Source organism: Mus caroli, unplaced genomic scaffold, assembly GCF_978045245.1.
Source record: "Mus caroli unplaced genomic scaffold, Mus_caroli_1 scaffold_3, whole genome shotgun sequence".
Taxonomy (NCBI): domain Eukaryota; kingdom Metazoa; phylum Chordata; class Mammalia; order Rodentia; family Muridae; genus Mus; species Mus caroli.
The window spans coordinates 139,766,855-139,791,010 of record NW_028227258.1 but is presented as its reverse complement, the minus strand read 5'-3'; the positions used below and the strand labels follow the sequence as shown (position 1 = coordinate 139,791,010).

The following is a 24,156-nucleotide window of genomic DNA, read 5'->3' as shown; positions in this document are numbered from 1 at the left end:
ATGGTGTCTGTTCACAGTAAAACCTTAAGAAACATGTCATGCAAAGATCCTTCCCATGTCCTACTGATTTTTTTATTATTATTATTTTCTTTCCATTAATTTATTTGTTCACTTTACATCCCAATCACTGCCCCACAGACACACACACAGCCCCTCTCTGCTTTAGAGAGAGGTTTTCTCTTCCTCTTCTCTGAGAAGGGGGCACCGCTCCCTCTACGTAACAACCCCCATTGAGCACCAAGCCACCCAGCCACATCAGGTCACTGCGGGAGTAGGTATATCCTCTCCCACTGAGGCCAGACAAGGCAGCTCGCTTAGGGGAGCAGGATCCACAGGCAGGCAGCAGTTAGGGTTCCCCGGTTCCAGTTGTTGGGGAACCCACACGAACACCACGCTGCATATCTGCTACATGTGTGTTAGGTGCCTAGGTCCAGCCCATGTATGTTCTATGTTTGGTGCTTCAGATTCTGAGAACTACTATGGGTCCTGGTTATTTGACTCTTTTGGGTTTGCTATGGAGTATCTATCCCCTCCAGGTACCTCAATCCTTTGCTGAACTCTTCTACAAGACTCCCAGAGCTCTACCCAATGTTTGGCTGTGACTCTCTGCATCTGTTTCAGTCATCTGCTGGCTGGAGCCTTTCAGAGGACAATTATGCTAGGCTCCTGTCTGCAAGCATAACAGAGTATCAGTAGTGTCAGGTTCTTGCCCATGAGATGGGTCTCAATTTGGGTCAGTCATTGATTAGTCATTCCCTGCTTCTCTGATCTATCTATATCTCTGCACTTCTTGTAGGGCAGGACAGATTTTGAGTCAAAGGTTTTGTGGGTAGGGACTCCCAGTGGAGGGAGTCCTGCCTGTCTACAGGATACAATTTCCTTTTTTTCCCTGAATCCATGATATGTCTGTTTTAGTGTGTCTTGTGATTTGTCAGCCTCCTCTCAAGTTTGGAGACTACTCAGGCTTTTAGAGGTCATGTCAGATGTTTGACCTTCTTCATATTCTTTTTTTTTTTTTTTTTTTTTGGTATAATTTTCTATTTTCTAAAAGAATCAAAATTTCCAGCCTCCTCCTCATCCTCCCTTATTTTCTACTTCTTAATATTAGTGATATTTTATGTTAATTTTGCAGTGTTTACTGAATCAGGATTTTGGCAGGAAGACAGTCTATACTTGGGAATTCAAGAAAGGGACTAAAGCAGAAAGAAATCATTGTAGCAGTGTTGGGAAGAGGAAACATTAGAGGCAGTGAGCTCACCCAGAGAAGAACAACTGAAGGAAAGACCAGAGAGATGGAAGATGCTTCCAGTCCAGTTGGAACCTGAACCACTGGGAAGAGGTTGCCTAGCAACAGCAGGGACCATTGAGAAACCCAGGTTGCTCTAGGGGCAGGAACAGTGTGTCCCCTCCCACTCATTTTGGGCTTCTGTTTCCCTCTCTGTGAAGCAAGCTCAGGACTAAGAAGCCCAAGAATCTGGAAAGGGGAGGTTGTGAGAGTTAGCCTCATGGTTGGGGTGAACCTGAGGGCATATAAAGTGAACAGAACAGCTAGCTTCACAATGGAGGCACCAAATATTTCCCAACAGGCACATGCTGCCGACCAGAGTGGGCACAGCTGCTGGCTAATGCAGGTCGCATCGTTCTGGAAGTTATATACCTAGTAGTATATACCTAGTGATAGGTTTAGGAAACATCCCAGAAAAGCAACTGGGGAAAGAAAGCATCCTTCACTGTCCTGTTTCTCCCTGTCTCTAAGTGGGGTTGACAGCCTTACCAGGGTTCAGAAAGTAGCTTTCTCTAGTGCTGTAGACCATGCTAATGTGTTGTACTTAGACTGAGTCTAAATGTCCTAGTTTTCCCCAGTGAAGCTCCTTCACCACAGCTGACTGGAGTGTGAAGACAGTGTTCTCCATGTATGTGTTCACTCACACTCAACCCAGGCACTTGCTACCCTTGATTTAATCTATGAGGCTAATAGCACAGAACCAGTGCTGCAGCTGATTGTAAGGGAAAGAAATATCTAATCCTCTGAGGTAAAATCAGGCAGCGTACTAGCCAATTTTGGACATTTGAGATTTTAAACTTTTTCTAAGAGTCATTTAATTTTTCTTACAGAGGAACTTACAAGAATTTTTAAAAAGAAAGTGTTTTTGTCAATAATATTCATTGTTGTTGACAATGGGGATGTCTTTGATCTATTTATCTGACTTGTAGTTTGTAGCATCCTGTCAGCATACAGCTTCTTGATTGGTCTTGACAGCATCCTCAAGTACTAAGTGAAGTTCAGAGGTGGGGTGTTAACCCCAGCCTCTAAATGAAGGCTCACCTTGCTAGTAGGTTCAGTAACTCAGTGGTAGAACCAGAGTTTTCTGTCCATTACACATGCACAGGCAAATAAAATAGAAATAAAGAGTTAATCACCAGGTTTGAATTTTTTTTTTTTTTTTTTTTTGGTTATACAAAAGAGAAACCAAGGTTCCAGTTCATAGCATGAGTGTCTCTCTCTCTCTCTCTCTCTCTCTCTCTCTCTCTCTCTCTCTCTCTCTCTCTCAAAGTTGAAGTAGGAGCTAGAGAGATGACTCAGTGGATAAGAGAAGAGAGCCAGCTGTTTTTCCAGAGGGTCCAGGTCTAATTCCTAGCACCCATGTGGCAGTTCACAATTTCTCAGTAATTCCAATTCCAAGGCATCTGACATACATGCAAGCAAAACTCCAGTGCATGAATGAATGAATGAATGAATGAATGAATGAAAGAAAGAAAAGTAAAATCTTTTAAGTACTGCTTAAAATATGCTTCAGAGCTAAAGCTCCTGGGTAACACATGTGTGCTCAATGCAAAACCCCACCTGTGTTCCTTTCTAGCCCCAGCATTGGATGTTGACTGGCAGAGCAACAACACCTTTGCATCTTGTAGTACAGATATGTGCATTCACGTCTGCAAATTAGGACAAGACAGACCTATCAAAACATTCCAGGGCCACACGGTAAGAAGTCTTTCCCCTTCTATAAATGGATATTTTGAGTGAATAATATCAAGTAATATTTCCAAATAGTTTTTAAGTCTGTATATTAAATATCAAGTAGCAGCCCGTTGTATAAAATGAAAATATAAATATTTACTGTTGTTTTTAGAATGAAGTAAATGCTATCAAATGGGACCCAACTGGCAATCTGCTAGCCTCCTGTTCAGATGACATGACATTGAAGGTAATTCACATAGTGGTAAGCTCGCCAGTGCCCAAAGCTTGAAAACAAAAGCAGAGTTTTAGAAATGGATGGGTCAGCTTCATTTCCTAGGACTTGTAAACACCTGAGCTACAAGGCACTGTTACTTAGCTGTTACTGCATTTAAAGAGTGTGACTTCCAGTTGTCTTTGGTGTTTGTATTTGTGTGTTGGGAACTGAACAAGGGGCTTCACACATCCCTCCCCCCACTCGCCGCCAACCCCCCTCCTGCATTCCCCTTGCCGAGTTACTGGAACCCTACCTACCTACCTAGTTCAAGGACGTTGTAAATATTGAGATGACTTAGTCCACTCAGCCTTCAAGTTTTGCAATCAGGAATATTTGGATCAAATATTCATTCATTCAACTACTCTTACATTTCTTTTTTTCTCCCCATTTATTTATTATTATTATTATTATTATTTACTCTTACATTTCTTTGTTGTTATTCTCTTGATGTTTGGCTGTGTGGTATTTTTTGTTTGTTTACTTTAGGCTTTTAAAAGTATCTGTTGTACAGAAAACTACCACATTTTTTCTTTTGATTTAGATCTGGAGTATGAAGCAAGACAACTGTGTCCATGATTTGCAAGCACATAATAAAGAAATTTATACTATTAAGTGGAGTCCAACAGGACCAGGGACAAATAATCCAAATGCCAACCTTATGCTAGCAAGGTGATGTGTCTGTTTCACTCTTGAGGGGGATATATTTCAGTGGGAAACTTTAAACATGGGTTTTTAATATTAGAATTTCAGGACTTAATGCTTTTTTGTATCTATTGATATAAAATCCAATATGAATAAAACCCAATAGTTAGGTTTTGCATATTGACACACACTTAAAATCCTGCACTTAAGTCAGTGTGCCTGAAATCAACATGGGCTCTATAGTGAGACTCTATTTCAGTTAACAGCAGATCATTTGGGCATAGGATAATAAAAGTCCATCAGCAACCTTTCTTTTATTTATTTATTTTTTTTTTTTTTTTGAGATTCAGAACCAAGGACCAACCAGGATTGTTGGGAGTAACATTACTGGGCAGGGGCCAGGGCCTTCAGTCCTTTTCATGTTTCCCTCCCAGTTTCCACACTATTTGAATTTTAGCCGTTTAATTTGCTAGCCTGTTAGGATGGGCAGAATGTGGGAGGCTAGGGGCAAGGCCAAGAGAGTATTTGATTGCTTATAAAATTATTTTCCTTTTCCATTTTTTAGTGCATCCTTTGATTCTACAGTTAGGTTATGGGACGTAGACAGAGGGATTTGCATCCATACTTTGACAAAACATCAAGAGCCCGTGTACAGTGTGGCTTTTAGTCCTGATGGCAGGTATCTGGCAAGTGGTTCTTTTGACAAATGTGTGCACATCTGGAACACACAGGTATGTCCCATTAATTTAAGCTGCACTTACTAACGAAGCATTTACCTATTTGCTTATATTTTTGTTTTTCTTTATGTGATATCAATGTAATGCTTAGTTTTAAGAATCTAAGAGTACTTTGGGGCATTTTATAGCTGAATCCACACTGACTGAAAGTTACATTTTATGTGCAAAGTCAATTTAGAAATAGATGTCTTTTTTACTTGAGCAGCATAGTATATTTGAAATGAAGCTTACAGTGAACTTAACCTTTCTTGAGGTTAAAGGACAAGATCTCTTTAGTGACTTAACACTTGGTTGGCTGCCTTTTCAGGGATGGCAAGAAGCTGCCCCCAAATAGGCCAGTTTGTTGCTTTTGCTCTCACTTTTATATATAGCTTTTGTGCCCTGTGAACTGCCCTATGTTCCCCAGGTCTGTGTTGGTGTAGTACATACTAATTACAGGCAGCCATTTCCTGTTCTGTAGTAGATTCCCACTTTAGTTTATTTGATGAGTTACTTGCTCTAAACCATTTATATTTGAGTATCTTTCATTAAATTCTATATCTGATGGCTCAGGACGGGCCATAGTGAGGAGCTTTTGGCCATCTTTGCCTTCATGGCCAACAATGACTTTTCTTCTTAGCTCTCTTGCATCTTTACTGCACAAAGCACCATGCTTCTGGCTCATACTCAGCAGAAGTCCAGTTCAGTGAGGGTTCAAGCTTACATTATTATGTGAAATGAAGCTGAGTATCCTTATGTACTTCAGTAAGTAGGCTGACTTCTTCAGTAAGTAGTCTTTAAAATTCTCTTGAATTTTATTTTTAAAAACTAGCATTTAAACTAAAGAACACCATTATGGCACTTTGTGCTTTGATTTGGGGGGTGGGGGGTGGTTTGAGACAGGGTTTCTCTGTGTAGCCTTGGCTGTCCTGGAACTCACTTTGTAGACCAGACTGGCCTCGAACTCAGAAGTCTGCCTGCCTCTGCCTCCCGAGTGCTGGGATTAAAGGCGGATGCCACCACACCCAGCTGCTTTGATTTTTATTAAGCCTGTTTCCTGCATCTCTCGCTGACCCTCTGCCCACCCTTACCTTCACTTCCCCCAGCTGCTGTTCCAGCCTTATACTGTCCTCTCTCCTGTCTAAGACCACTCTAAACCCTCTCATAAACCCGTCTCTAGTTTCATGACATGCACTCCAACCTACATTAATAAACGCTAACTAATGCAGTATATTCATGAGAGGAAACGTATTTATCATTTGAGTCTGGCATATTTTGCTTAACAATACTATCCAGTTCTACCGATTTTCCTGTAAAATACTATGGTTAATTTTTCTCTAAGGTTACATAACATTCCATTGTGTATGCATGTTTCTTCTGCTCTCGTTAGTCATCTGTTGATTCTCATCTTGAATAGTACAGCTGCGTACATGTTTCTGTGGTGTGTTGACTGGGTCCTTCATTTCATCTGTGTGCTTGAGGCACAGCTCCTCTGTTTCTGTCACTTACTCTAGCACCCTCCACAGTGAATTCTGCAGTGTTGTACTAGTTTGCACTCCTACCAGCATGTTGGCACTTTTTTCCAGACAGCCATTCTGTCTGGGGCAATTAGAAGCTCAAAGTAGTTTCAGTTCACCTTTCTCTGATGGCCAGGGGTTTTGAAAATGTAGAAAAACACTTGTTGGCCATATCTGTTTCTTTTGTCATTTGCTTCTTTGGTTCACTTTGGGTTATTGACTGGATTAGCTACCTGTGTGGTGGGGTTTTTTAAAAAATGTATTCTGACTTTATTGACTGAAGTGATCAGCACTGATCTTCTCCCATTTCCATTTTCTGTCTCTCCTCTGCTCAGTGATTGCTGTGCATGGGATTTCACTTCACATAATCTCATTCATCAGCTCCTGCAGCTTCCTCCTGTGCACTTGAGGCCCTGTGCAGATCATGTCCTTTCCTTTTTCAATTAGATTGTTAATAGTTTTGGTTTTGGGGAAGAAGGTCTCACTTGAGATCCTTCTGACCCCACCCCCCAAGTGCTGAGGTCAGAGGTCTATTCCTGATTTAAAACAAAAATTTTCCTTCGTAGATAGTATGTTACCTCTCTTCTTTCATTTTTTTTTCTTTATGAGTATATGCCAGGCAAATTCTGTAGTTATGAAATACATGTTTAAAGCCACCATTTCTCACCTTTCCTAAGAGAGCACTGATATACCCAGTTCAACTTTAAAAAGCTGAACACAGTGATGTGTATCTGAGGCTAAATGTAAATACAATTAATAGGGTTAACATAAGTCTCAGATTTACTTTATAAGGACATTTTGCCATGTTTCTTGTAGATATCTTTCTTCTGGTTCTCAAAAGGATTTCAGCTTAATTGTTTTTATTGACACAGGTAAAATGTTTAACTTCCTATCTGCTGATTCAGTTGAAGAGCTGTCAGCACTTTCCATAATAGCCAGTGCATACACAGAATAGTACGATATATACTACATGTCCTTTGAAGATTGTGATGTGCACCAATCATTTCTGTTTTATAACCACAGGAGTTTATACATGTTGAAAATAAGTGGTTTGATTTATTTTGTTATTGGTGAAATATACTATTCTAAAAAAAAGGCATCAAACCTTTTTTAATGCTTGTATGGACATTTGTTCAAGTGTATTTGCATATCTGTATATGTGTATGTGTGTATTTGTTTGTGGATACTCACAAAGGAAGCTATGGGTTCACTAACTTCTGCCAGGAGAACCCACCCAGTTTGTACTTTCATTTTTCCTCTTTCCTGAATTCTTAGTCTACCAAACGTTTCTGTGATTTGGTGGATGACAAGGACTCCCTTGCCCTTTCTTAGTTTCTGTATTGAGTAGCACATTCTGTTTGGAGTAGACAGTGCTGGCCAGCTCTTCATTCACTCTGGATTTGTTGGTGTTCTTTCTGTATTCTGGGCATTCTTCTGTCCTGGCTGTGATCACTGAGGTCTTTCTTTCCATCTGCTTCATGGGGAATTTACTATATCACTCTTTTAAATGAGTGCACATTAGTAATTTATAGCTTTATGTATTGTTTATATACAGTGTCCCTGGGATCTCTGATGTTTTTTCCTACAGTATTTAAGCTTGATTTTCTTTGTGATCCCTCTGTTGTTGATCAGTATGGTATAAGGTCTAGAAGGAAAGTTATCTTTATACATTGGTAGGCAGTTGTCTAGGAGTCCTTCATGGTCTCCTGTTAGTGCATGAACCAAGTTTGTAATTTGTGTGCATGTTTGGCTTGCAGGTATGACAGTCGATGGGGCATATAGATCAGATGATGTGACCAACTAACCCTCTTTCTCATAGTTCTGCCTACTTAGACTTGTTTGGGTTCATTCTTGCTCTGTTTGAACTTAGAGATAGATTGACACCTGTTCTTAAAGGTGGGTAGGTAGAGAGGTAGTTTGGGCAAGCAGGTGGCCATTTATTTTGCCCCATATTCATCCATCAGTGGAAGATCTGCGGGTCTATAGGGTTTGCCCCACTCACTTCCTTCGGGGTGGCTGCTCCTTCCTTTCCTCAGTAGCCAAAGATACTTAATGCTGCTCTACTCGGCTTTTTCTTCAGTCTACAACCATGAAAACTCTTAAAAAGGACAAAAATTTTTCAAATTTCAATCAAATTTCTGATCACACTTTATCTGTGTTGTGCACATGATATTGGGCTGGATTTGAACAGGAACTACCCAAAGCACTTTGTACTATATAGCTGCCACTGCATAGCCTCTACCCTATTGTTTCACAGGACAGTACATTTCTGCTCTGAATATAGTTCGATGGCAGCCAAAGTTTTGGATTTGTTGACGGAAAAAAAGAGCTATTCTTGGAATTCAACTAAGAGAATGGGATTGTTAACATTCCCGGACACATTTTTGGAGGACTTCTGTAACATCTTTCAAGAGGAATATGTATACCTTTCCTTCCTTTATCTTCTTTGGACTATCTCTGGACCAGTCCCTCTACCCGAGGCAACATGCTGTAAACAGCATGAACACAATGTCTTTCTTAATTTTTACACTTCGTGTTTTCAATGCATTTTTTTCTGTTGGCAAAATGCATATGTCCCTTGGTGACAAGTATGCTTTATATTCTGCATTCACCGTTCATTGTAGGTATTGTTTCAAAGAAGGTAAAAAGCCTAGTGGGGAATGGTCATCAACACTAGAAAAGCAGTTTGTGCTGAAACCATTTTTTGAGGATAGTCTGATAATATCTGTGAAAGAGTTACCATAGAATTATTATTTCTGGAGGTTTAAAACCTGCCTATATTGTTATTTGAAATCAAGCCCCACCTCTGATTGCTAGAAAATTAATACATCATCATAAATTTTTGACTCATCCTCAGACTCAATTTATAAATTCTTTTGTCTTTGACAGTTTATTTTGAGCCCATATACTGCCTTTTAAATTATTTACACTAACTCTTTATGGATTGCTGTAATTCCATAGTATCCTCTTAAGTAGGTTCTCTCTTTCCTCCACCTTTTTCTCTCTTCCCTGTCTTTTCCAATTAAAAATTACTGAATGGTAACTACACATAATAAGAGGTTTCATCATGATATGCTTATAAAATGATACAGTGTACTTGATCAGCCCTCCTCCACCATTCTCTTGTCACATTCCCACTAATTTCCTCCTATTTAGTTCTCTTCATCTAACGGCATCTGGGGGGTTGGAATAGAGTTACTTATGGGCAACTTATCAGTGGGTACACAACTGAAAAAAAATGTCTCTTCCTCCTCCAGCAACTATTAACTACTTAGAGATCTTCAAGGAGGGATGGGGGTTTCGTGAGTCCCTTTACCACATTACAGATTTCTATAATGATACTTAGGGCTCTGTTTTTCATATTTTAGACAGGTGCTCTAGTTCACAGTTACAGGGGAACAGGTGGAATTTTTGAAGTTTGCTGGAATGCAGCAGGAGACAAAGTTGGAGCCAGTGCTTCGGATGGTTCGGTAAGTATGCGCATGAATTTTTAAAGAGAAGGGGTCATGTTAGGTACACAGTCATGTTCTTTACAAAATAATAAATTTTGGTTAAGATATCAACACCGTTCCCAACACCCCTCTCCGGGCTGTGTGCTAAATATGTTCATTACATTTGTATAATATAAGTAAAACTTAGGGGTGACTTTGCCAAAGAGTCTTCATAAACAAGTAATGAGCAATTTTCAATGAAAACCTTCCATTTGTGGAATTAAATGTAATGAAGTATCTCTTGCTAAATGGTATTTTTAAAGCCCTTTCCCCAATTCTCCTCTCTGTAGCGGAGTGTTGGAGGATGAAGAATGGAGGCTGATTTCTGTGGGGAGATATTTAATACTGACCTTCAGGATGTTGTTAGTAGATAGTTGGGGGGCGGGGGGAGGTAGTATTGCCTCTCCCGTTGTAAATCAGGGAAAGCAGGAGAGAGGAAAGCAGAGCTATTTGTTGAGATGACCCTGTAACACCTGTAACACCTGTGTTCTGTTCGGACCTGAGTCTGCTCTGTATGTTCCCGATCCCCCTTTTACTGACTATAAAGACTAAGTCCTAAAACGTTCAGCAGCATTTCCTCAGTTACTGTAGCTTGGTAGTGATCACATCACAGCATAGTGGCCTGATGTCCTTCAGTTAAGGTTTCTTTCCATGATTTGTTACTTTGATTTTATGAATTTGCATCTTAGATTGTAGATTACATTGTATTCTTTATAGAAGTTAAGCTTGCAATGTAAGGTAGATTTCTTAATACTGGCTGACTGTTGTCATCTCTTACAGGTTTGTGTCTTAGACCTTCGGAAATAGCGTTACTAGTTGGAAGCCATGGACCGACTATGAATGTGTACATAGCCACAAGACTATCCCTGACCCATATACTGCTATAGTCCCACTTGAACCATGGCCAGTCCACTACAGCCAAATCTAAGAGAAATATATACATGCAGTATATATGAACACAGCTGTACCCTGAAGATGACAGTCTCATCCCAGCTTGTGAATTCTGCACACCAAGTGCTGGGATCTAACCTGCTGTGCCCCTAATTAGCGTTTAGAAGTTTGGATATGAAAACCAGAAGAGAAGGAATATGCGTTATAAGAGCAAACCACACATGACCCAGTTTTGAATATTAATGACAGCCTTGTCTCCCCCTTTGAATCAGCAGACACCATGGATTATATTCTTTTTCCCCTCAGTAGTGCGCAGTTTGTATGTACAGAGAACATGGACTTAACAAAAGCTTGCGGCAGTAGTTGGTTCTTGCTTCCCAGTTTGTTTTGGTTTAGATTATGGATGCATGAAGTAAGGGAGTGAATCATTATCTTGCTTTTTTTTTTTTTTTTCACCTTTTAAACAACAAAAAAATTCTTAAAAATATTTTACTGCATTCTTTGGAAGAGGTAGATGTTTGGTACATTTGATGGCTCCCAGAGCATATACTCAATAGGTGCATATTATGGAGGGAATTGGAATAATAGGAAACTACATGACTTCCGTCATGTCACTCTCTAAGACACATCAGCAAAGGGTGTTTTGTTATCTTTGTTTTGGGTTTTTTTGTTTTAGTTCTTTGTGTGTGTGTGTGTGTGTGAGAGAGAGAGAGAGAGAGAGAGAGAGAGGGAGAGGAGAGGATAGAGAGGAGGAGAGGAGAGGAGAGGAGAGGAGAGGAGAGAGAGCGCTTAAATAAAATAGTTTCTTTTTGGGGACATATTTCTGCCAATTAAAGACTAGAAGGGCACAACCTTTTTTTTTTTTAATACCATAAAGAAGAGTTTTTTTTTTTTTTTTTAAATAATAATCTTGTGATGTTTTGTAGCCATAACTAAATTATGGTTAAAATGTGCACTATTGTGAGAAGGAGCAACAGAGTTTGGAGCTTTTATTTTTATTTTTTATTTTACCATTTGTCTGTTTTACTTTGTTTCTTAAGAGATTAAAATATTTCTGGATAAGGATTAGCTTCTCAAAGTGTCCATCATTCTGTATAGAAGCTTAAATATGTAATGTAACCAGATTCCAGTATTAAAAATCTCTCATGTTAGTTTTCTTTTTACAAAGCAAGGTTACAGCAGCATATAACACTGCCATTACATGGCTAAATGTTTGCTACCTTAGTTTTGAAAACAGTTTTTAAAGGCTTGCTTTGAGCTATGTTTGGGTAGCAGTGATGGGGAAATTAGGAGAGGTGTGGCTGGGGCTATCCCTCTGCCTGCATATACGGCACCAAAGCTGCATTTGGTCAAGCATTGTAGATCTAAGCTGCTGTTTTTTCCAGTAATCACTACTATATCATGTTTTTTACTCTTGTTTATATCAAGTATTTTTTTTAAAGATATAGGTATCCAATCAGACTTTTTTTTTTTTTTTTTTTGAGACAGGGTTTCTCTGTATAGCTCTGGCTATCCTGGAACTCACTTTGTAGACCAGGCTGGCCTTGAACTCAGAAATCCGCCTGCCTCTGCCTCCCAACGGCTGGGATTAAAGGCGTGCACCACCACGCCCGGCTCCAATCAGACTCTTATGTTCAGCTAAAAGTAAAATATACCTACAAAGGTTCACCAGAGGCTGTGTTTGTGAAGGTGGTTGACAGGATAGTCGATATTAATGGAAGAACCCAGGAGTGTTGGTTCTGAAGAGAAAGAACAGTTGTCAAATTTATATCTTTAAATTTTTAATTAAGAAATTGCTTAGCAAATTTATAACACTATTTGTGTCAGTAGTTATTTTGAGGCCTTTGGCTCCTGAATCCCACCCTGTGTTCTACGAAATGGCTCTAACCCAGCCCCGCAGCTTTGCTGCTCTGTTTTTGCTGCCTTGCTCTTTACAAAGCAGCGTTGATTGACGAAAATCTTGGCTTCATTAAGGTAGGATGGCATTTGCTTTTGGTAAAGAGGATGAATACACTTAAATTTTACCATACATCATTATATCTACCCCATTTTGTTAGTGGGGTCTATGATACTGTAATAATATTAAGAGTTGCATCCAGAGAGGCAGTCATCTATGGTTTGTGCCAGGTGTTTTCAGGGTTCTGTCACATTGAGACATTTAGAACCCATTGCTCTGTGGCTCTGTAGGAATTCTAAAATGCTGAGTGTCTGCCACTTGAGATTTTGCTTTTACTGCAAGAGGGTCACATCTGTTGGCCTCTGTTGTTGTTGTTTAAAAAAATAATAATAAAAATTTAAAAACTGTGCAATAATTTTTAAATGTGCTCCCAAGAATAGACACAACTTTTTGAGTATGCCTAAGCTGCATTTCCTTCAGCGATGCATTTGTCAATTGCACTGAATCTGAACCTGAAAGTCAGAGGTGATTGTTGATAGTGCTTTTGTATTTTGATATGGACATTTTATTCATTTGCATACAGTCATTGACGTTCTTCCCAGCTGATTCAAAGACAGTCACAAATTCCTGAAATACAGCTGCCAAAATGACAGCTGAATTTTCTGATAATGTCTTGCTTTCTGTTGGGTGTGTGTTTATTGGTTTGATTTGTTTTGTTTTAATTTTTTTTCCTATTTCTTTGGCTATTTTACTTTAGCACACTAGCTGTGATAGATGTCTGATAGAAGATAAGTGCAGAGCTTTGCTATCCCAAAGCCTCGGGTCTTTCCCTCACAGATGTGGCTGGAGACATCTACCTTTAGGCTGGTTCTCTGTGAGCATAGGACTGTGTGCTTTGCTGCTGCTCTCACTGTCCCTGTAGCCTGCTGACGTGCCATGATGCTGTTCCACAGACACCACACCATGTCTTCACCCAAGCAGTCAGATGATCACTGGAGACCACACTTGAGTGTGTCAAGTACTGTCATGGGGTTCTCTACTTTCCTTCTTGTCTTTTTCTGAGAATTGGCTCTGAAGATCCAGAGTCCAGTGTTCATTTAGATCATTGTTTTATATGCTACTGTAAGGCAGAGAATAGGAGGCTTAAATGAATATCATTGATTAAAGTAGACTGGAGGGAGCAGCTGCCACCCTTGAAAGGCATGAAGGAACCTGTGTACTCCAGGCAGGAGACTCTTGGGGACTTAGATTTATCCCTGTTTTCCATGATCAGGTAATATCATTGACTTTTCAAATGATTTAGGCATGGTTACTTGACTAGGTCTTAGAGTGTAACAAATTGTGTTTTCCTGAGTTATCCTCTAGGTGAGTATGTTTTAGGACTAAACACCTTTTGCAGATACTGAAAGTGCCTCCTTTTGTGGTATACAAAACAAATGATGGTGCAAAAAGTCATCAGTAGATTGAATCACATGAAGGGTTTTTTTGCTTTTTGACATAAAAATGTCAAGAGACAGGCCAAAGATTTGTACTTTTCACTTATAAAGCACTCCTTTTTTTCCTTAAGATTCTTTCTGTCGATCAGATTTAATGAAAGAGTACTATTTTTAAGGAGCTATCTGTTTATGTAGAATGATTTCGTTAAAAGAGTAATGTAAACTATGAATGAGGAGCAGAGGCCAGCAGAGGACTGGGCCTTTTGCTATGTAAAGAAATCACGGATGGCCAGGCTTCTGCAAGCACAGCTGACAAGTTTTACTAAATGCACAGGAAACCCATCTCAGACAGTGCTGTCTTGCTCTTTTAGAGACCGTTTACGTTTTTTGTAAGTGCATTGTACATTTCCACAGAAGCTGGATTCTCAGGAGCTTACAGCGGTACTTGCACAGTTGCTGCAGAAATCCTGCCTCCGTGGACCAACATCGTGGCACAGCAGCAAAAGCCAGCATATGGGGGCTAGCAGCCTACAGAGACCCTGGGGGTGGTTTTCTGTTTGTTTTTCATTCCCTCCTTTTGTCTGAAATCATCAGGGAGGGATCAGTAATAGCTCTGAAGTGTCACAAATTTAATATCAGTCTTTTAATACACAATCCTAGTTAAATGTAGGAGAGGAAAATAAAGGGGGGGAGGTGCTCACATTGTTTAAATGCATTCGTCTAGAATCCTGCATCTTTATAAAGCAGGTCTGAGGTGTCTATAGTAGTCTTTATTTCTGCCCTTCTGTGACAGTGTTGAAGCAGGATAAATAAGTACGTAGGCTTCTTCTTCTTCTTTTTTTAAAACCTAGCAAGGTGTTTGGTATTATCTTTGGAATTTCTGGATAAGTTTGAGGAAACATTCTGCATGTTTTATCTGGTGTGCTTTTCCACCTCATTACAAACAGGCAGACTTCATTGTGTATCTCTGCCATCCTTAAATACAGAACTGATTTTCTTTCCTGACTTTGACATTGTTGCTATATATGTTTTTATTTGAGTTTTGCAAATCCTTTGGGTCTAATTCTGTGAGCCTACCTTAGCCTTGGGTGATGATGTCTGCAGCCTTTCTTTAGTTCCACAATTAACCTTAAAGCTGTTGGAGAAGTGTAAACCAGCCCATGACAGTTTTTTGTACCCGCTTAAGAACTTTTTTGTTCAGTTTCCATGATTGTGTAAGGAAGACTGATACAGATGTTTATCTCTCCTGGACCATGTCAATGACACTTATGATGTATTTTGGTTCTACATCACAGTGATTTGTCCCCAATGACCCTTTGACCCTTTCCAGGCACATTTTGTGTGTGTGTGTGTGTGTGTGTGTATATTGTTGTTGCGGTTTTCCCTTTGCATTGTATTGCTTTGACAACTGTAATTTGAATCAGATCTGAAAGAGGTCCAGAATAAAATATATTTTGATATTATGTTGGCTGTGTACATATATAAAACCTTTGATATCTCTGTGGTTTGTATAGACTATTTAGTCAAGTAAAGAGAGGGATGGTGTTTGTTTACAATTTCCTGTTTACATTTCAATTGCTTTTATTCCCCCACTATTCAGTGTAGAATAAAGGATTTTGCTCCGAGAGTCTTCCCTACTACAACCGATCTGTCCTAGCTCTCACTATCTCCAGTGAATATAACTGCCATGGGAATCACTGTTTTCATAAACATTGTTTCCGAGATGTACACTTTAAAGAAGCCCCTAGATGAAATTAAAGTTTTTGCTATTTTATTACTTCTTGCAGGGGATAAGATTTTTTAAAATGAAGGGATTATTTTCTATATTTGTTAAATACTGATAGCATGTAATCAGCTAAGGATAATGATGACTCCTGAGTGATTTTGAAATACTGATAGTTTATTTAGAGGATTTTACACATGAACTAAGACTTCAGATTTACTGTTAGCTTAGCATCCAGTAGCACAAGGCACACCAAGTATGTGGCTGAGGGCTTTCGTCCGTGCCAACCAAACATGCGGCAATGGTTTCCACCCGTAGCTGATTTCGGATCTTACTACACACCCAGTAACAGATGAAGAACATCCCAAGGCACATCCAGCCTCAGTTTCCCCCAACTCTTGTAGTTGGTTTCCTTAGTCAAGTTCCTTCTTCGTGCCCTCTGCCTTTCTTGGTTTTCCTTCGTAGATGCAGGCAGCTATAGCCTTGTCCTGCCCTCACTGCAACTGCTAAAGCTAACAACCTTTAGTTTTCAAGGGGTTCATTTCTACTGCATGGCCTAGGTTGTTATTGACATTCTGTTCTTACACTTTTCCGGAAAGCATTGGGCTGCCAAGAATTGGAGCCCATATGAGCCTGAAGCTAGGCAGAAGTTTCTTGAGCCACCATTGCAGGGAGGTTATTTTTGATTTCATAGTTCTAATACTTTATCATGAATTAGATTTCTTACCTACTATAATATGTAGCTGATTACAGTTTACTGGTTCATTTGATTTTTTTTCCTATATATTCACCTGAAAACTACAGTAGAGGAAAAGCCATTATGGACACTTGGTTTTGCGGTGCTTTTCTCTGCTGTACCAAGGCTCTGTCAACAGTGAAAATGTTAACTCTATGCTACCTTTCCCTCGCATGCTTCTTTAAATGTCATCCTACCGATGCTTAATTGTCCTAACTTGTAATATTTTTGTATTAAATTTTTTAGGAGTTCCTTGTAATTTCTTTATAATTTAAAATATATTAAACACAAAGTGTTTAGTAAAAGTACAGATGACAATTACTAATGTTTCTTGGTTGTTGGGTTTGTATGATCAGGTGGGAAGGAAAACTCACTTTTAAGAGCTGAGACCAGTGGGATGGATTCACCACTGGGAAAAAATACAACTATTTTATTTAAAATAATGAACCGGTACCCTGTCAGAATAGGCTGCCCTGTTCTGCTGGCCAGGAAAAGCACGGACTGAGTTTCACTGCTGTGGGGAAACCAGGCTCCTGCAAACCTGAGAGCCAGACACCAGCTCCAAAGTCTCCCATGATTCAGGAGAGTAAAGCACAGCGCACTGCCAGAAGCTTGTCTCTGCATCACCCATGTCACAGATCCCTTCATCATGTGAGGAGACTTGCAGGAGAGGAGGGCCACACAAGTACTTACGTTTGATAGCAACAACACAGAAGACCACGGAGTTACCAGAGCAAATCTAGCTTGCATGAGCATGCCCATGGGCGGAGTGGCTGGGCCCCTGCAATCCTAGCACTTGGGAAGGTTAGTCAGGAAGTCCAGTCCGAGGCCAGCCTAGGCTACATGAGATCCTATCCCCCTTCCCCATCCCCAAATAAGGAAAATGAACCTGTATGGTCTTAGTCTTAATATTTCCAGCTGAGTTGGCTGACAGATTTTAATGTGCATAAGTATAGACGTGGGACATATACTGAAGTCAAGTCATTTAGATATGAGTATTAACAGGTAAGTTAATCTTAAAAAAAAAAAGTATACCTGAAATTAGCATTAGGATTCTTTGAAACATGAAATGGCTGGCTCACTTGTGACCAACTAGGGTGTAGTATGATCCCAGTGAGTGTGCTTGCCTTCCTGAGCTTTTTGGTGCAAGGCTGACGGCGGGCTGAGGCTGTCTTTGGCATTGGGTTGATTTTAGACCATGCATGCAAAGAAATTAAAACATATAATAACAGATCTGATCCTAAGCCTTAACTAGTTCTTCAGACCCACTGTTACAGTTCCATATGTTCTTCAAAACAGTTTCCGTGTGCAATTTCTAAACTGGCCTTTAGCTGAGATCTCTAGGGACTTTGGTATCCTTTCTCCAGCATATTCTGCCTGTCTGTTTAGCTCCATCTTCATGACTGACGTGCCTTCTCATCTATAAAATGGTGCTAGAAGTAGGTACTTCATAGATTGGCCATGAAGATTAACATTGTAATCTGTCTGAAACCCTGAGAGAACAATACTTGGTCATGTCAAACACACTGGTTTTAAGTAATTTTATTTTGTATTTGAGTAGAAGGGCTACCACATGTGTATGGAGGTCAAATGACAGCTTTTGGAAGTTCATTTTTCTCCAACTTCGTTTGTATTGTTTTTGAGATTGTGTATTGGGTTCTCTAGCGTCTCTCCCTTTCCCTCCCTCCCTCCCTCTCCAGACACAGAGAGAGAGAGAGAGAGAGAGAGAGAATTGGAATGACTTACAGGCTACAGTCCAACTAATCCAACAATGGCCATCTGTGAATAGAAAGCCCAAGATCTCGTAGTTGTTCAGGCCCACAAGGCTGGGTAGCTCAGCTGGTCTTAATGTGTATGCAGGAATCCTGAAGAAGTAGGGTCTAATGCCAGTAAAGGAATGGATATGCTACAAAGGCAAGCAGGCAAAGAATGAACCTTCCTTCCTTTGTCCTTATATAGGCCCCCAGCAGGTGTGGCCCAGATTAAAGGTGTGTCTTACTGTTTTGAGATCCAAATCACAAGTGTGCCCTTCATTCCTGAATTATAGTTCATTCTACATATGGTCAGGTTGACAACCCACTGTAGCCATCCCAGATGGGGTCTCCATTGCTCCTGTCACAGTGTTTGCATAATACTTCATACTTATCTGGGCCTTGAGCTTCCAATTCTCTTGTCTACATTCAGTCTTCTCCTAGGATGGTTGGGAATACAGACACAGCCACTGTGTTCAGCTTTTTATGTGGATACTGGCATGTAGAGCAAAGGATTTTACATGCTGAGCCATCTCTCAAGTCTATATCCTAAAACTTTGACTTTCCCTAGCCACATTGTTTTCTACATCAGAGTCCAGCTACTACATAGACACTCCTTTATTGACTTATTATAGATTGATACACATAAAACACATGGGTAGAGCAGATACATCCGTCTGCCCATGGTGCACAGCGTGGCTTGGAGTCAGTTTAAAGCACATGAAGATGAGTTGCTGAACTTCCATTTCAAAAGGGAACCATTTAGGAGTTTGTAGACAGAGGAGTCTGTTTTCATTTTCTCCATGCAGATACAGAAGAGCAAGAGTGCAAAATGATGGTCCAAAGACTCATCCTTTTATTAAAAAGGCATATAATCATTGAATACTGAGAAGACAATCAAGATTTTATTAAACATGAATGGTTTTGTTGTGGGTGTCCTTTGCATGTACGTGTGTAAAATCAAAGTTCCATGGAGTGTCCTTTTTTTTTGAGACGGAATCTTACTACAAAGTCTAAGTTGGGCTCAGTATTGGAATCCTCCTTCCATTTTCTGAATTACAGGTGCACTCTGGGCACCTTTTCCAAATGTTTTGGATGAGAGGCTCCTGGTCCATGGACTATCTTAGTATTGAGTTGTTTACTATGAAACTTTGTTGTAGTTTTAAAATGCATGTCCCAAGGTGTGGCACTATTTGGAGGTGTGTCCTTGTTAGAGCAAGTGTGTCACTGGTGGCTCTGGCTTTAAGATCCTCTTCCTAACCACGTCGGGGCAAGTCTTACTGACCTTCAGATGAAGATGTAGAATTCTCAGCTTCTCCATCATGCCTGCCTGGATGTTGATGCTGCCATGTTTCCTGCCTTGATAATGGACTGAACCTCTGCACCTGTAAGCCATCCCCGATTGAATGTCGTCCTTATGAGTTGCCTTGGTCATGGTGTCTCTCCACAGCAGTAAAGCCCTAACTAAGACATCATTTAAAAACCATATTTATTATATTTCCTCCTCCCCAATTCATGGTCTTCCTTTCTTCACCAAGTATTTGTTGAACAACATTTTCCCTAACCCCAGAAATGCAATAATGAGCCAGTCAAAAACAGATAGTTATTGTGAAGTGTAACTTCAAGGGTAGATAGTTTGCATTGTCCTATAAGAGGAATGAATTAAAGCTATCTAAAATTCCTGTTAATTCAAACTGAGCCAACTGGTGTTAGATTCATATAATGCATTCTGGTTTGAGGTGCTGTGTATAGGGAAATAATCTTTGAGGCTGAGGATTTGAATCTGGGCTGTAGAGTGGCATGGGTATGTCCTGATACAATGTGTTGGTTACTTTTTTATTGCTCTGAAGAAACAAGAAATTTATAAAAGAGAGCATTTAATAGGGGCTTTTGTTTTCAGAGTGTGAATCCATGATCATGGCTGGGAGCCTGGCAGCAGGCATGGCACTAGAACAGAAGCCAAGAGCTTATGTTTGATCTACAAACAGAGGGCAGAGAGAGGAAAACAGCCGAAATTATGTGGACTTTTGCAACCTCAAAGCCCACCGCCAGTGGCACACTTCTTCCTATGAGGCCATACCTCCTAGTCCTTCTCAAATAGTTGCACCAACTGGGTGCCAAGTATTTAAACATGTAAGCTTATAGGGGCCATTTGCACTCAAACCACCAGACACCAAATAATCCTTTGGCTCGAAGTACACTTGTACTTTTCAGGTTCTGTATTAAATATAAGTACACTTTAGCTGTCTTCAGACACAACAGAAGAATGCATTGGATCCTATTACAGATGGTTGTGAATCACCAGGTGGTTGTGCCATATCTGACATGGCTGTGTAAGTGGAGGTGTGACACAGTTCCTGGCTGTGCAGTATCACCAGGCCATTGATCTCCATGATACCCATGTGTGCCGATGACTGCTCTTGGCCTGAAACTGATCTGCTATCTCTTCTATTTTACTTTCAATCTCTCTTTCTGGGGAATGTACTTCCTGCACTACTCAGAGCTTATCACTCCATAATAAATGAAGCAGATGCAGTACTTAAGAATGAAGAATGGAAGCCAAGCATGGCGGAGCACGCCTTTAATCCTAGCACTTGGGAGGCAGAGGCAGGTGAATTTCTGAGTTCAAGGCCAGCCTGGTCTACTGAGTGAGTTCCAGGACAACCAGGGCTATACAGAGAAACACTGTCTCGATAAACCAAAAAAAAAAAAAGAATGAAAAATGGAGGTGGTCATGGGACTGTGGAGGGCGAGAGGAACAGGTCTTCCACTTGGCCTTTCTGTGCCATGGGAAAGGATCTAGACAATATAACCACAAGGGCCATAAAAGCCTACATGATCCTTTGTAGAACTGTAAATTGCCACACTTGCCCTTGAATTTAGAAGAATGAGGACCCAAGAGGAAGTAAGAGAATGAGAAGGAACAAGGAAGAAAAAGGAAGAGTGATGAAAATCAGCAACAGAGAATACCTGTACTGACAGTTTGCATTTACTCCTGACTTGGCTTCATTGAAATAGTACCACTCCCAGTCCTGCCTTACTTCAGGACCACCCTCATGCTGTGACTGGACTTTGACTTTGATGTGGTTGCTGGGAATTGAACTCAGGATCTCCGGAAGAACAGGCAGTGCTCTTAACTGCTGAGCCATCTCTCCAACCCCTCTCCCTGCTGCCTTAACTATAAAATGTGAGGAATTGAGCATTTGTCTTAGTTCTCACTAGGAAAGGAGAGCCCAATGGAGCAGTTACTCCTGAGAACAAGAATTTGGATGTTTTGGAATCCTGTGCCTATCAGTATTATGTTCTTTAAGCTACTAGGTTTCAAAAAAAGAAAAAAGAAAGAAAAAAAAAGCTATGTTTCAGAGCATTTCAGTTGCCTTGGCTCCTTTGTACTCAGTTCAGCTCTGAAGAGATCACTTTGGAACTAGCTACTTGGCAATGCTATACTAATACCAGATAACCAAAATCATCATGATTTTGCTTTGATAACATATTTCCCAAATAAACTATGCATACCAAGATTTGTAAAAACACAAATCCATATCAAAAATGGAGATGTCCCTATCCATTTCTATCGTACATTCTTAAAGAATTTTGACAAATCTTAAAACCACTGTGACATCGTTGCTGATAGAGGTGCTAGGAAAAAGGGAAAGGTTCCTGCAAAAGGAAACTTGTCACAGTTTGATGAGAACAACCAGTAGATAAACATTAGCAAGAATGCTTTTTGTCATAGAAGGCAAGCTCTCATCAATTGAACATACTCTGTTTCTGCACAAGTCTTGTTCTGTTCCATGGGAGTGGCTACTGCATCTGGTTGGTAAGGCTTATTATGTGTAGGGTTAATTGAGATCCTGTGTCTACTCTACTACAGGGCAAGGCGGCTTGGGGAGACAGAATGTGGGAGTTTTGACTGCGCTTACCCCACACTGTCGCTGGGCAGGGGTTGAGCTATGGGGAAGCTTTGGGACACCACTTCAGGGGTAGGGGAGTCTGAGGTCCTTGGGCAGCTGAACCTCAGCTGGCTCTGGGGTTCCCGGGCCTGCAGGGAGGCCGGGGCCATCTGGTTCTCAGGCTCTTGGGCACCCAAGCGCCGGTGGATGCTGAGGAAGAGCTGAGAACAGAGTGGGGGCCCCGAGGGCTGGATCTAGCCTGGGGCCGGGGGGGGGGGGTTCTGGCTGGATTTCACTCGGATGAGTCCTTGGCTTGTCTGCAGGCTGGTTTGGGCTTGGTGGCAGCCGTGGCTGGGAGCGCAGAGAGGCCTTCTACAGGAGATGAGATGACAGCAAAAGCTTTCTCCATTGCTCCCCATGGTGGGTCCCGAAAAAAAGAGACAGCCAATGGTTTTAAGGGATTTGTTGTCATGGCGGAAAGTAGATGAGTAAAACCATACCCCACTTTCTCAGGGTGGGCCTGAGGTTAAATACCTCTTGCAGGGAGGAGTGTCTGTGAAGGAGACTATTGGTTAAGTCCTCCAGGCCTCCAGTTACCTCATTAAAATCGAGATCTGTCTTGAGGCTGCTTGACCACAGGTCATGTCCTCTACCTGTGGAGGGGTTTGGGGCATTGCCCTTACATGAGTGAAGGCCACAAATCTGTGGAGGGCTACAGCCTCGTGCCAGGAGCCTAGTGTCTGGGAACTAGGTGAAATGCCTGCTGTCCCTTTAGGGTCACAGGGGTTTCCAGCCTTAGCGCAACCAGGAACCAGGCTGCCTTTCACGGTTCTCCACTTAAAGTGTATTTTAAAGTACAGTGCTCAGTGTATAGGAAGCCTGAGAAGTGTAATCATTTTCTTCCCTTGGCCATGTTGGTGGACAATGCTAGGCTGCCGCTGACACGTGAGATTTGTTGAGAGTGAAGTTGTGCTTTGTGTTTATAATTGCAACTAATGGTGTTTCCTTGCACATGCTGTGAGTTCAATACCCATTTGCAAACTATCCTGTGGATTTTATGTTTATTTCAGGATGGTAAATTTCAGGATGTTCCATGCCCAATGGTCTATCTGAGTTTTGTGTTATCAGTTGATACTGTATATATTTAATCACATTTTCTTCTCTTAGGATTCAGTTATGAGTGTAAGTGGAGGAGTCCCGGTGTGAGACGTGCTGTTCCTTCTTAGACTCACTTCAGTGCAACAGATGTGGAGTGAGAAACAGTGTCATCTCACACCTGCTCTAGAGGTGTGCTGAGCTTGTTAAATCTACAGAATCTCTGCAGGTGGCTCAGCACAACCTCCTGCTCATTTTAGGTTCATGTTGATGCATGAGGTCGATGTACCTCAGACTCTCTAGACTCAAGAAGATTCCATGACAGTGAAATTGGTAATTTTTTTAGGATAAATGATCACTTCCAAATCTTTTCCAGACCATAGTAAATCCTACCTGGTCCTGATTCACTTTTCCTTTTACCTAAAAGTAATGATAAAAATAAAGCTTATAATTGAGTCCCTTTTCATGATCTTTACCACGGGCCTAGCTGCAGTGAGTCACCTTTAGTATGAAATAGCACCGCTTGGCTACACCACATGTAAAATTTCTGGTTTTTCTCCAGTATTGCTCTGCAGTGAAGACTCTAAGACAGAAGTGGGTATCGGGAGTGTAGTAGTATTGTGATAGGCCTGGCCATGCTTTTGTTTGGAGGAATGTAGACTTTGGATTTGGACAGCCATGGAATGATATAAATGGGGCGTAATGTGCCATCTTTGTAGAATTATGAAAGATATTGGTGCTGAGGGTGATTTGAACTCTGGAGGTCATTCTTAGGATGTTTTGGTGAAGAATTATGCTGCTTTTTGCCCTTGTTTGAAGAATCTGCCTTAGGCTAATGTAAAGAGATTTATGTTAATAGCATTGACAAAGGAAGTCTCAAAAAAGCCTAGCATAGACTTTTCCTCTGGTTTACTCTCATGAAGAGACACTCTGACCAAGGCAACTCTTATAAAGGCAAACAGTTAATTGGGGCTGGCTTACAGATTCAGAGCTTTAGTCCACTATCATCATAGCAGGAAGCATGGCAGCCTGCAGGCCAACATGGTGCTGGAGAAGGATCTGAGAGTTCTGCATCTTGATTCAAAGGCAACCAGGAGAGGCTGGCATCCTCCGGCAGGTAGGAGGACGCCCTCTT

The 24,156-nt window shown here is 40.9% G+C and overlaps 1 protein-coding gene across 4 annotated transcripts in view; it reads left to right on the top strand.

Moving 5' to 3' along the window:
* The window catches only part of Tbl1xr1 (TBL1X/Y related 1), a 140,178-nt gene extending 124,892 nt beyond the window's left edge, over positions 1-15,286 (top strand). For all 4 annotated transcript variants that reach the window (XM_085836005.1, XM_021157626.3, XM_029475478.2 and 1 more), the window contains 6 exons: positions 2,862-2,983; positions 3,132-3,206; positions 3,775-3,902; positions 4,441-4,606; positions 9,477-9,578; positions 10,380-15,286. In XM_085836005.1, coding sequence (XP_085692131.1) covers positions 2,862-2,983; positions 3,132-3,206; positions 3,775-3,902; positions 4,441-4,606; positions 9,477-9,578; positions 10,380-10,406 — 620 coding nt within the window. In that variant the 3' untranslated portion in view covers positions 10,407-15,286. The remainder of the gene's footprint in view (positions 1-2,861; positions 2,984-3,131; positions 3,207-3,774; positions 3,903-4,440; positions 4,607-9,476; positions 9,579-10,379) is intronic.
* The last annotated feature ends 8,870 nt before the right edge of the window (positions 15,287-24,156 follow it).